Source organism: Phoenix dactylifera, unplaced genomic scaffold (genome assembly GCF_009389715.1).
Source record: "Phoenix dactylifera cultivar Barhee BC4 unplaced genomic scaffold, palm_55x_up_171113_PBpolish2nd_filt_p 000130F, whole genome shotgun sequence".
In the NCBI taxonomy this organism is placed as follows: domain Eukaryota; kingdom Viridiplantae; phylum Streptophyta; class Magnoliopsida; order Arecales; family Arecaceae; genus Phoenix; species Phoenix dactylifera.
In genome coordinates, this window is record NW_024067692.1 from 862,497 (window position 1) to 875,908 (window position 13,412).

General features: G+C 37.3%; 1 protein-coding gene across 1 annotated transcript; it reads right to left on the bottom strand.

Annotated features, from left to right (window-relative positions):
* Positions 1-3,577: 3,577 nt before the first annotated feature.
* On the bottom strand, positions 3,578-13,013 carry LOC103697548. The gene is made up of 5 exons (XM_008779426.4): positions 12,858-13,013; positions 8,597-8,911; positions 6,133-6,334; positions 4,505-4,733; positions 3,578-4,321 (listed from the first exon to the last, which is right to left on the bottom strand). The coding sequence occupies exons 1-5, from the start codon at positions 12,930-12,932 to the stop codon at positions 4,078-4,080; spliced, it is 1,065 nt and encodes a 354-aa protein (XP_008777648.2). The 5' UTR covers positions 12,933-13,013; the 3' UTR covers positions 3,578-4,077.
* Positions 13,014-13,412: the final 399 nt, after the last annotated feature.

Sequence of the window (13,412 nt, forward strand, 5' to 3'; positions counted from 1 at the left end):
GAGGGTCCAGCCACCTTCGTTATAGCTGGACTGATTTGTGTTAGTTTATTTTATGTTGATTGGGTTGTGTACCTATTGTTATGTTAGGGTTTTTATGGGATTAGTTTATTTGTAGGGACTTTTTTGTATTTTGCAATCCTATATACGAGTCTATGCACTTGATGAATGATTAATGATGATAAATGCTTAAAATTGCCTCCCTTCTATTTTCTTCCTCGTCTTCCCTTCTTTATTCTTGTTCCTCCTCTTTCCTTCTCTCTCTCTTCTCCTTCTTTCTCTCCACTCCACTCCCGTAGCAGTACAGCATCAAAGACCCTACAAAAAAGTCCGAAACTTGTGTTCTATAGCATTCAGCACCGCTACTGGAATAGAAAGGACATAGAATAAATAGAAAAGGACGATAGCATGGATTGAAGAAGGGTTGCTCTCGCCGCAAAGTAGAGAACTCTCCACTTCCAACCCGGCACTTTGGCCAACAGATTGTCCATAAGGAAATTAAAATCAGCATCTCGAAGATTTATGTCATCCATAGGGACCCCCAGATATTTCCAAAACACCCTCTCCTTTGTGCCATGCAAAAAAATGGAACTGGTGGACTAAAGATTAGATAAGACTTAGAGACATTAACCGACCAGGAGTAGTGGCCAATAAGCATCTAATATGAGTTTGAGACGTGAAGCATCCCGGACATCTGAGACTGTAATTGATAGATACATACTTGTCATTAGCTTGGACTGTTTTGTTTCAGAAAAGTGATAACAAATATCTTGAGGACAAGCATGATCAAAATGCGCAATATAAAGAGTTGGTATAATTTGAGAGGCATTTCCTAGCTCTTCTACTTGGCTGTTTAGAAAAAAAAAACACTCGAGAAACAGGACCCTGGCAACCTTGAAGACTCTTGAACTCAACAAAAGCTGGAGCAAGTCTGATAGCTACATCACTAGAACTTGAAACATGTGCCATTCGTGGACCAGTTCTAAGTTGACCCTGGAATAAGGAAGTGGGACCCTTCCTTCCAAGGACCCTGTACCAACGGTATGGTTTCTAGTAGCTGAAATTGATGAGCCTTGGTAGAACGTTAGAAGTCGAAAGGGTAGGTTTGGAGCTAAGAAATTGTTAGCCAATGGAGCACAAACATCACTTCTTTTTCATGGTTGGGTGGTCCAATGGGTTACGAAGCCATGATGGGAGACTTAGCTAGTACAACATGTGATTGTGGCTCAGATGCTTCATCTCAGATTGCAACTACGTACATTCTTGTCTTGGTATCTCAAGACCATTGTAGGGTAGGTTCCTTGGATCATCTCTGCTTGTCCACATTAGATTACAATTGAATTGGTTGTGTTAAATCTAATACAAATTGCCGATCCATTTCCAAGCAACCATGTTGCTGGAACAAGCTATTTAGTTTACAAGTTGGATGCCAATTGGGATTCAAGACAAATGTGAGGCTAAACCAAAAGCATAGACAAAATTACAGGCATATTTTTGTGCCATCCATGACCTTATTGATTCCCCACATGCAATAGTGCAACACAGCATATCTCATACTTTCATGATGGTGCTATTTTTAGTTGGACTAGATCCACCGCCAGCTGGGAGACCAATCCAACCATGGAGCAGCACGCACAAATGTACATGTATTGTCCGCTTTTCTTTTTCCACCAGCTGAGCTATGGACCTGGTCCAACCAATAACCACTACTTATGAAGATGTCTGCAATTACATCGGTCTCTCCTAGCAAGGCGAATTCTCACTATGCCGGGGCAATGTCCTACTACAATTCTCCTTTTTTTCTTCATAAAGGACTTACCGCAAATTGCAATATTCCAAGAATTTATTTAAAGTTCCCTATTGGAAACGCAATTCCCTAGTTATTTTAAATATGGTTTCAGCCTTTGTTTGGAAGTCTACCTATTATCTAGAGAGGCAGAGTGAAAACTTAATGCATGCTTTATTTAAAAACACTGATTACGTGTTAGAATATCAAAATGTTAGGAACTATTAGATTGGCATCCTTGTAGAGAAAATTGAGATAGATGATTATAGTCTCCTTATTTTTATGAAGGTCCTTTCGCCATACTTGCTTCCAGTGGAACAGAGAACCTTTGTAGGATTACTGTTTTGCTTGTAAACTTGCTTAGCAAGGACAGGAGAACTTTTTATATAGTGTTCTCAGCTTATTGCATCATTTCTTTTGTATGTTTTGGAGTGGAAATTGTGGCAGGTTGCACATGTTGTCTATCACTACTGGTGTTGGTAGTGCTAGTGCCAAAGTTTACCTGGGATATTAGGTCAACAGGATCAGTTCCAATATTTACACCATATTTAAGATGATTCAAATCTAAATAGAAGTTGATGGCTCCTTTTAAGCAAACAGTTATTGGCCTTTCAATGCGAAAAAAAATGGTCAACCAAAAACGAGCTCACAAAGTGATGGTTCTTAATGAAGATCTAAGGTTGGAACAAAACACAATCTATTTGCCCCCTAAGGTAGTCAAAAATAAACCATCGCTCATGTCAAGTCTGCACAGGATTTTCTAGAAAAACTGATGGAGCATAAGAGAAAAGAGAATTGGGCTCAAAGATGTTTATTATAATGAGACTAACCAACAAAAGAGCTTGTGATTTTCATTTTTGAGGGGGAAAAAAAATGGTATAGCAAATATCCTACAGCAGGCTATTGTTACCTCAGAAATTCTCTCCCAATAGCTTGGTTTGACGTAATTTTAATTATTTGTGTAGAAAACATGTGCTATCCGTATTTTTTGTTGCATTTGGATTAGCATAATTTCTTGCCCTTTGAAGTGATGTACTATGAAATTTTTTCCCAATATTCCCACTAAATAAACTGTATGTTTTGTACGTATGTTTCACAACTTACAGACGTTTTAAATTACTCAACTTTGACTCCTGCTGGTTGTTCAATAATGAGCTAAATTTTAACATGTTAGCATGAGTGTTTGATTTATTATGGTGCAGTTATTTCAGAGTCATACATATGTCAAGGACCAAGATATCATCAGGAATTCCAATCTTCTTCTGGAGAGCCAGTCCTGGCCCTGCCATCCACCGAACTATTTCCAGCAAAAATAGTTGGCTTCCAATGCTGTAAAAGACTGCCGCACTGAAATGTTTAATCCCCATCTTACAAGACCAACCATGTTATCTGAACTATATCAAGGTGGCTCGGCTATGAAACCCTACAAACAGAGGAACGAATGTTGGCAGTCCCGATTGGCAACCATATATATAAGAATTGGAATGGAAGAGCCTCTGTCTCCTTCTTTACATGGAAGTCCTTTGCCTGTTGTTTTTTTCTAACGGAACAGAAAACATTTGCAAACTCATTGTTTCACCAAATCTTGCATAAAAAGAAGACTACCCAGTCTTAAGCATTTCCCAAGTTTGGAAGAAATTATACCATCTCTTCTTTCTAGTTCCTTATGTCAAATGCCAGCATGAAACAAGCTACAAATACCACTATCTATAGATGACTGTTTGGAGGTAAACTAGATTGTCCAAAATTATCATCAAGCAGAAAGTTGAGGATATAAAGAAGAAACAGTGTATTTTGAAATAATTCAGGCAAGTCCGCAGGAAAATCTTATAAACTATAGCTTCAAGATATTCCAGAGCGGCAGTTACTGCCATGATATATTGGTTATGGAAGTATAGATGCAGCTCCAATTTTATGCATAAAACTATAAGATCCACCGAAGGAGCCGCATACAAAATAACGGGTTCCTTGAAGAGCACAGGGTATGAATCAGCAAACTGTTTGGTTTTCCATCTGAAAATATGGGCAGGGGTCTGAAACCAGTATCTCCTTTTATAGGAAGATTCGAACCATGTCTCGCTTTCTCCGGCAAAGCACAGAATACATATGGGCTACGCAGGCATAGGCAGCATGGCCAAGCATCTTAATGTTGGTAGCAGAAATAACCATCTTAACAATCAAAAACTCTATTTTGGGGGTGGGACTTTTAAATTCTTTAAGTTCTAATGGTCAACACAAGTCTAAAATCAAATAAACAAAGACAGCAATGAGGCAATAGGTTAAAATCTCTCCGTTCAGCTCTCATGTTTAGAATGATCAGCCTCATCATCAAAAGTACTTTCATCATCAACTTCATCTGAGTTAACTTCCCTGCCAACATATGTCTCTTCTGCTGCAGAGGATGTACTTCCATTCGAAGGATGTATTGTTTCTGTTGCATTAACCACAGGCTGTTGTCTGTCCATCATCCCTGATAATGCTAAAGTTGGGGACCACTCAAGGACATCATCAATAATGTTTGAAACCTTCTTTTGATACCTGCAAATGGGAAATAAAGCTTGTTAGAGTTACAGGTCCATGATGCATGTAAATTAATGGAATGCACAAACATGCGTTTCTCTAGAACCGCTTTTTCTAGAGAGAATAGCTTTTTCTCTAGATTATTCAAGATTAGCTCCAGGACAATATCTTTATTCAGGTCTATTGAAATTCAAAACCCACCTGGCTCTAGCAGCCTCATCAGGTGCATGGCGCCGAAGCAAAATTATGATCAGCACAGCAGCAAGAGCATAAGTAAGCCGTGATGTCCATTTTGGCGGCTCCCCTTCATCTTTCTGAGGCCAAAACCGGATCAACTCTCTAAATGTTGTTTCCTCAGCATTGATATTTGGGAAAAACCAGATGCGCTTTCCAAGGAGGATATATAGAACTCCAAAGACTGTAGCCCTAACTGCAAAGCAAAGAATGCCATCAATGGAAAATGAGAGAGAAGGCTTAAATTAGTTTATTTTGGCATACTGTCTCCAGAACTCAAGAATACCAACTCACTTCAAGAAATGACATACTTATTTCATATATAGAGATAGAAATAGTTTCACAGGACAAAAAAAAGAAGAAAGGAAAAATTAGCTCAGGCACAACAAAAGGATCCCCAGAAAGCTTCCAGATAAAGCCATTCCCCATGCTTTTACAAAGGTAGAGTCAATAGACTTCATAAGCCGCAAGCAACTTGCCGAGGGTTCTACTTTCCTTTGGTCTAACATTGAAAAGCTGGTCTTTGAAAACAAAAAATGGATATACTACAGAAAACTAGCTAAAAGTAAGGAACTCATACATCACATAGAATATACCCCCTATTTGCGTAGGTTAAATACAGTAAAGCGAAGCATAATGCAGTTCACTGAGCTTATTACAAGAGCAAAGTCCTCATAGCCTGCTCCAACAGTGGTCTAAGGTTTGGACACTTTATCATGCAACAATTGGGAAGGAGTAAAAATTCCCTTGGAGATATGGTCAAAAATTTTAATGTATCTCCACTTGTTCCTGATATTGAAGATTTAAATGTTAAGTGATATTTGAAGTGTTTCTGCATATCATACTAATACCATATTACAAATACTAATATTTGGAGCTATCGTAAATAAAGCACAAGATCTCATACTAATAAATACTAATACCTACCAGCGCAAGATCTCAATGCACTCTCCAATCCAAATTTTTTATTCCATGTATATGTCATGCAGATGAGTAACATATGACCAAGGCATGTAATCTCGACAAATATCCTGTCTCCATTGCAGATATCCAACTTCAATAATCTTATTGTACCCTGCAGGTTCTATATTCTTGAACCAGGTATCCAACCTTAGGCAATGATACAAGAGTTGACACTCTACCAATATCAGGTTCTGACCTGTTCACTTTATGAACAAATAAATCCACGAATATTGTAATATAAGATCCACTAAATGGTGATTGAGATTGTATGTGATTCTCTTGATTTCACTGGGAAGAATATTCCAGCTAATCTGGATATGGATTCAAATGTTATGTTGGAAGCCGCATATACTGCAGACACCGGTATGAAACAGGTCAAACAGCAAAGTACTCCTTTTTTAACTTCTTTTTCGCTTGAGGGAAGGTTTTCAAGAACAACAAGGTTGCAAAACCAACATAGGTAAGGGAGTTATATAGATTGTATGAGGTAGTAAAAGATCCGTTTTCGTTATTACAGTTCCTGATTTTTTCAATTCTCCATTTACATTTCATATTGTGATATCCATGTTTAATAAAATTCATTATTACAAAGTTGACTAAATGATTAAATTCTTCTGACAAATGAAACTTACATAAAATCAGGCTTACTAAAAGTAGTAGAGCACCGGCACATGAATAGAGAACAACTATCTTGCATCGATAAGGATAAACAGGAAACAGGCACACTGCTAACGCCACCAGAGGCCAAAGGAAGGAAATAATTGTCTGCCATAGTGTCTGTCTTTTCATAAATGTCCATGCAAAAAAAGCATCATTTTCTGAGAAAACTTGCTCCTGCACAAGGTCAGGGGAGGGGAAAAAATCAAGGACATAATTTCATGATCTTAATAGCAAATCAATGTGTAATGTGAGAACTGTTTTATTACAACAATAATTGGATATATGGCTCAAAGTTCACAAGAGCTCTAGCCTATTCCAACACATAAAAATCCAAATATACGCATGTATGTGTGTGTTATGCAATATTCAGAAGGGATCATGCCCTGCAGTCAAATAACAAGGTGGGGGCATCCATATTAACAGGCTACACTGTTTATCATGACATACAACATCTAAAGTTCCAACAAACAGAATTTCAAATGTTTAGGAAACTTATTCCTGATGCATCGAGTGATCACAAAATGAATGGTTTTTCAGTTTGGTTAAGAACCATACAGACCAGACAGCATGTCTATAAAGATACAAAGAATGCATGCAAACTGCACATAATCAACTTACCAACCTATATAGACTGTTCATTGCACTGTTCATTTTAAAGCACCTGGAACAGGATTCAAATGGTTTATGTGCACACATGCACACATAATGCTGAACCAATTAAGATTAAAAGTAACCGGCATTTTCCAATGTAAAGCAAATATCCGACATTTTCTATTTAAAAGTTTCAGCATTTCATATAAAATTATAAGTCGAGAAATAATGCTCGAAAAGATGGAATTGATTGAAGTTTCAAATTAGTAGCATCCACCAACATTTTGCAATATAGGGTATCTTTCTACTTAAAGGTTTTATTATTTACTATCAAAGCACCAAGTTTGCTCTATAACTATGGACTACAGTAACCCTGGCATCATATGTAATCCGCTTAAACTGTAAGACGCTAGCAAGTCATCATGAAAATGAACATGGTAATCATAAACACCAAGATAAAAGTGAAACAGTCACTAATTAGCATTTAAGGCCTGAATTGCTAGTACGTGTCTTAACTACAACAGAAATAAATTAAGAATGTAGTATACTTGATTGGCAGTGATTTCTTTTTAAACAGGCTACAACTAAGAGATAAAAGCGAAGACACAAATGGCACAAAGGTACATAATTCATTGAATAGCGTCACGGCCGTGTTCTGAGGCACATTAAAACTTATAGAATTCTAGAAATGCCATTTGCAAGACTTCATTGCAGCTTAGAACTCAACAAATGGAGTGTCATGTTTATGCTGGCATTAAATGAAGATGCATGGCATGGATTTGATAAAGCACTTACGATATGAACCTAATGATCAATAATCTCAGAGAGTGACCCATTAATTTAACCTAACAACTAGACTCCTACCAGTATGATCCGATCTTGCAAATGTATTTATACAACAATCTAGCTCAATATGATCTCCTCTATGTTCATCTTATGTTCAGGGGTTCTCTTCATTTCCCAATATCATGATTCAAAAGAACATTACTGGCCTAATTGTTGCCTTTGTCATTCATGTTTGTATGTAGCCTCATATATCTTAGTATAAAAAGCAACCTCACCTAAGCCAACTTAATTATATGAACCTCCTTTTATTGTGTGAAATACACCCCCTCCCCAACACATTTTCAAATTAAGATCTGCAAAAAGAACTTCTATGATGTCGCATCAATCCATCTCTCTCTCGGTATATCACATCTATCTCTTTCCAGTTAAGTATCCCAATTTTGAATCACATAGGCTTTTAAGTATTGAAAAGAATCCGATAACAACCATAGAGCAAGCTACTAGGATAATCCATGCAAAAGAGATTGTCACGATGGGATCGGAAGTAGAGCAGCTCATATGGGTTCTTCTTCTCTACAAATCTTTTCTTATTTTGAAGAGCCATTATGTAAATGGTAGCTCACATAAGTGATGCTGTTTGAATAGAGTATAAACTTGTTTTTGATAGTTATTAACATAAGTAGAAAGAAAAAAAAATGTCTCCACTGATAAGCTCATCAAAGTATTGAATAAGATTTTTATATGTACTTAACAAATCATAAAACACATGATCAGCATATTCTTTAAATGAAAGGCAGGATAAAATGAGATTGCATTACTACCATGCAGGTTCATGCTAGTCTAGCATTATATGGAAGTTTTACATCATATGCAGTCTCTTGTCCTAGTCTACTGTACAAAAAAAAAGCTTTACCATCAAATATTCAAATTTGCTTCAGATATATTCTCGCAAAAAAACAAAAGTATAAAACTGTAAAAACATAAAAATAAAAATAAAAATAAAAATGAACTGAAAACAGATTTCTCATATATCCCTCCTACAGAGGAAGAGGCACTTACAGGATGAATCTCCAGATGAGCAGGCCATGAAGACAACTTTTTCTTCCCAGGCCTAACAGTTTTCACCACACGATCGCATCTTACGATGAGGTTTTTCTGTAGCAGTATATTAGCAATATCCTCTGCCTCTAGGTCTTTATCTGATCCTAAACTTTCCTTAATATCTGAATGATTTCTCAAGAAACAAGTGAAATCCTTCCCTCTAAAATACTCGACCCTTGTTTCTTGTAAAATAGCCCACCTGGACTCAAGTTGCTTGTTATCTCTAACCTTCTCAGAAAACAACTGAAACACATCTTTCTTTGTAGCTGACTTCTGCAAATATTATGTAGAAACATATCAAAAACTTACAGATATTGCTTTTTCTCATGGTATTGATTGATTAACAAGATTAAGAAAAAGAATGCAGAATGAAGGGGGAATTGAAATAAAGCAAAGTGAAACCATGATAGTATGCAGGGATCATTCGCCTGATACTTGAAATAAGTAACTCGAGTGCCACAAAAATCCCCAAAAACTCTTCCACCCTCAGCAAGAATACAGGACCCCAGAGCATATTCATACAAATAGTTGGAGCATTGAACCCTAGCTCACTTACTGCTTTAGCCAATGAAGGTGCAGCACTCATGAAATATAACACCAACGTTCCCAAAGGAACTACTGAAACAGAAGCTATTTACAACAAAAACAAGCATTGAAATTTTCAGCACTTATGAACTCAAAATTAGCGATGAAGCCTACTCAAAGATTGATTGACATGGTGAAACCTTTAGTTTGATGGAATAAATACTTTCATGCTGAGAATAAACATCTAGATGAATTAACAGATTTCAACATACACCTTGCAACAATAAAACATGGACCATTCATGTAGTTGGTTACTTTCTTAAACATGGACTCCTTATGTTCTAACCTAGGCATAATGGTGCAACCTATAATCGATTACTATAGGTGTAGATTGATCTCATAATAATCAATTATGGGGCGATTGATTAGACACTTCAGCAAATACTCATTATACCAAAAGAACATCATAAAGATATGTGAACGCAAAACAGAACATGATAGATATCTTATTAATGAAACTTAATCAATGAAATATAACTAGTGCAACAACCTGAAAATAACCACAACAGAACAATAAAAAAATACTACCAGTAAACTCGGATTTCAAGGATGTGATAGATAACAACGATGGTAATGATGATGAGTGGAGATAAGGATTGATGGACGAAGAAATAAGGGCTAGACAAAAGATGGTGATAAAACTAGTCGGATAATTACCTCTGCGAGTTTGGTCCCTCCAATTCAATGAGAATCTTCATGCCACGCTCTGCCAAGGTATCGAGATGAAGGATGATGGGGTCAAGAAGGTGACTCCAAGAAGAAATAGGTCAACAAGCAAGATGAAAGTGGAAGAAAAAGGGTCTCTTAGGACTTCGCCCACGGTGGCACTCATCTTTTTAAGATTTTTTCTTCTCTTCTTTTCTTTTTAGCTATTGTCCTGTATTTTTATAGGCCGAGTTAGTGTTCCGTGAATAGTAACCGGGTTGGGTTACTGTTCCGTGAATAGTAACGGGTCGGGTTACTGTTCACGTGAACAATATTTTTTTGTGCTGTTTTTGCAAATTTCTGCGTATTTTTTTCTCTTTTATAACTTCCTTCCCCCCTTCTTCCATACATGCACAATTCTATTTCCAAGACTATCATCCATCCTTCTCCGTTTCTAGAGATGAGTGATGATCGTGGGCATTGAAGAAAGGCTAAGACTCAAGCAATTAAGTGTGGTGGTTTGGAGTTAGGTTAGGCTTCCTATCACACCTAGGTGGATCCTTTTTGCTTGACAGTACTAGTAAATGACTCGACTGAAAATCCAAACCTAAACATGGCTTTGGATGAAAAATACAGAAACAACAAAAAACATAAACTATGTATAAGATGGAATCTTGAGACTATATCACATAATGTTGTGTGCTAGAAAAATTAAGCAACCATATAAAATAAAAGATTCCAAAACAGAGAAACGAAAGAAGGATGATTAAGAATTCGTATAAGCTACATATCATACTAAACTTCGTAAAGCAAAAAATCGAAGTGCTTTTAAAAGTTGAAAGAAAAAATAAACACCAAAATTCTGGGTCCAGTTTTGCTTATTTATTCACAACAGCATTACAGGATATTTACATCATGTTCAAATGGATGTATATGTTACTGCTTATTAGATATAAAGAGGTAGAAAATCTGCAAATACTAGAGCCTTAATCCAATCACAGCCTACCATTAATATGGTGGCTCATGGAAGTAATACCATGTACCTCTAAGGATTTCTGGAAAAAAAAACTAAACATAAAATATTAAATTGAGAGGAAATAAATCAAAAATATAGAACAAACCAGCAATCAATATTGTAATAGCAATGTGGCACTGCCTATTTATTGCGCATGTATCTCAGAGATGAATATTATCAACCTCACTTCATCTTTAAATGGTACTTAAAAATGAGAGGAAAATCTCAATCCAATACTAACAAGTCAAGTGGAATTGCTGAAAGAAGCAGCAGCACTTGGAAAATCATTTTCTTCAAAATTGACTATCAGGGAACAAAGTAAACCAAAACATTCTTTAAACTTTGAAGTCTAAACTGAGACTCTGAAATCAAAGAAACCTGTAGAAACGAATTTGATGGAAAATTAACTCTCCTAGAGCTTTATATATTGACAAAATTTTCATATGCTAGATTTTCAAAAACTCAACTCAACTAAGCCTTTTGTACATAGCTGGACCCAAGCCCAAAGAAAGAAGAAGGGTTGCAGTAGGTTGACAGCCAGCATAAAACTATAATCACAGCGTATGAACATGAATCCATATGTTAGATATCCATTGATAACAAATAATATGTTACAATTTTAGTTCTGCAAGTTGCCCATGCATTAGTCCTTCATACAGCACCCAAATCCCTCAACAACTTAAATGAATCAGAAATTGATTACTTGATTAAATAACCAAAGAAACTTCTCTAACTCTAAATAATCTCCAAATTGAAGGAGAAGTTTTGATATCTTAATAACAAAAGAAAGACAGCTAAAAGACCTCCTAAGGATGTTCCACTTCATAGTCATTTTCTGTGAGGCAAAATCAAATATTCTGTCTACAGAACAACTTGCTATCAAACCAACTGCACATCTATTCCTGAGCTCACACATTCACCCCTTGGAACAAGCAACATTTCTGACAGATTATAATTTCAATGAGTAGGAAAGGATGGTCATCATTATTTCCTCAAAATTGGTAAAACGACGTGGATACATATAAGATATCAGTTACAAGAACTATCAGTCACATCAAGTACCTAAGTTCTACAAGTTGAGAATTTAATATGGCAGTGCATTCCAGCTCAACGACAGGAAACATCTTTTCATTATTCAACCAAAAAAGCTTAGGCCCACACATCCAACAGTACAGCACAAAATAAATTGAGACATGCTTACAATGACAAATCCATGTGCAGTATGTTTCTCATCAACGCTACAAGAAGAATCACAGAAAAGATATCTCACAGGAAAAGAAGGATCATATGCCACAAATTCTAACAAAACCACCATTTTCAGAAAAAATAAAGAAGAAAATGGATAGACTTTTCAAATATAGACCAGAACAAACACTTTCGTTTCCAAGGGGAAAAAAAGAATATTTCTACGTCAGAACAACTGCTTATTGTCCCACCCATTCAGGGAAAAAAAGGAATCTAAAAAATCGAGAAAAATTATGAAGGAAAAAAATTCCGGAAATTCAACAAGAACATCTCAAAAACGAGAACCAAAACGGAAGCAGGAAAAGATAACTCTCGAAAACCCGCAACTCGATCCCCGGCAAGGAGAGTCCCTCCGAAATTCGACAGAAATCATCGATCGAACGCAGCGGGCATCAATTTAGGCCCTCCTTGGATATAGAGAGAAGATCGAAAACGTGATGGAGAGCGGAACCCTAGAAAATTTCGAACAATAAAAAAACCTAATTCCCAGAAATTCCACAAGCAGAACTCAAAAACGAGATAAAAAACGGAGAGCTCTCGAAAACCCGCGACTCGATCCCCAGGAAAAGAGAATCCCTCCCAAAATGCGACATTAACCATGGATCGAACACAACGGGCGTCAGTTTAGGCCCTCCTCGGATATGAAGAAAAGGCCGAGAACGCGATGGAAGACGGAAACCCTAGAAAATTTCGAACAAGTAAACGACAGAGGGAGAAGAAAGGGAGAACCTTGGAGGGGGTCTCCGTGATGCCGCCGACTGGGGCTCGCCGGACCCTCTTTCGCTCCGTTCCCGACTTCGTCATCTTCCAACGCTTTGTTCACTTTCTCGCCCCCCTCGGTGCGTGTCGGGCCTAGGAAAACGCCTGAACCGTCGCACCACCTAACCTCGCACCCTTTAAAAGCAAGCCGTTTTGGCGTCAGCCGGGCCCTGAACATTAGATGCACCCGATCCAATTGTCGCAAGAACCGAGGGCCCATCTCGGCTTATAGTCCCGGATCATAACCAGCTAGAACGGCAAGTGAAGCTACTAGAAACTTTCTATACTTTGTAGGAGATCTTTTGGCTGCAATGCTACGTTCATATCAAACCTTTGTGCTTGGGAACGACTTTAGGATGTGATTGCGAATAGCGGATGAACGTCCTCTTTGTTTTGCAATTAAGCTAGAGGCGTTTGATTCTTCATCTCTAGTCATAGAATGAGCAACGATGGAGCAAGGGTTTCGCAAAGTACGACCACTAGATGCGAGAAACTTGATCGATGATTGAATTGGTGTTGTTGGGT

What these genes read in the sequence shown, in the direction of transcription:
- LOC103697548 (XM_008779426.4), bottom strand. Translation starts at nt 12,932, where the DNA reads ATGACGAAGTCGGGAACGGAGCGAAAGAGGGTCCGGCGAGCCCCAGTC. An exon ending in TCACGGAGACCCCCTCCAAG is followed by an intron (nt 8,912 to 12,857) that starts GTTCTCCCTTTC and finishes TAATATTTGCAG; the next exon opens with AAGTCAGCTACAAAGAAAGA. An exon ending in CTCATCTGGAGATTCATCCT is followed by an intron (nt 6,335 to 8,596) that starts GTAAGTGCCTCT and finishes GACCTTGTGCAG; the next exon opens with GAGCAAGTTTTCTCAGAAAA.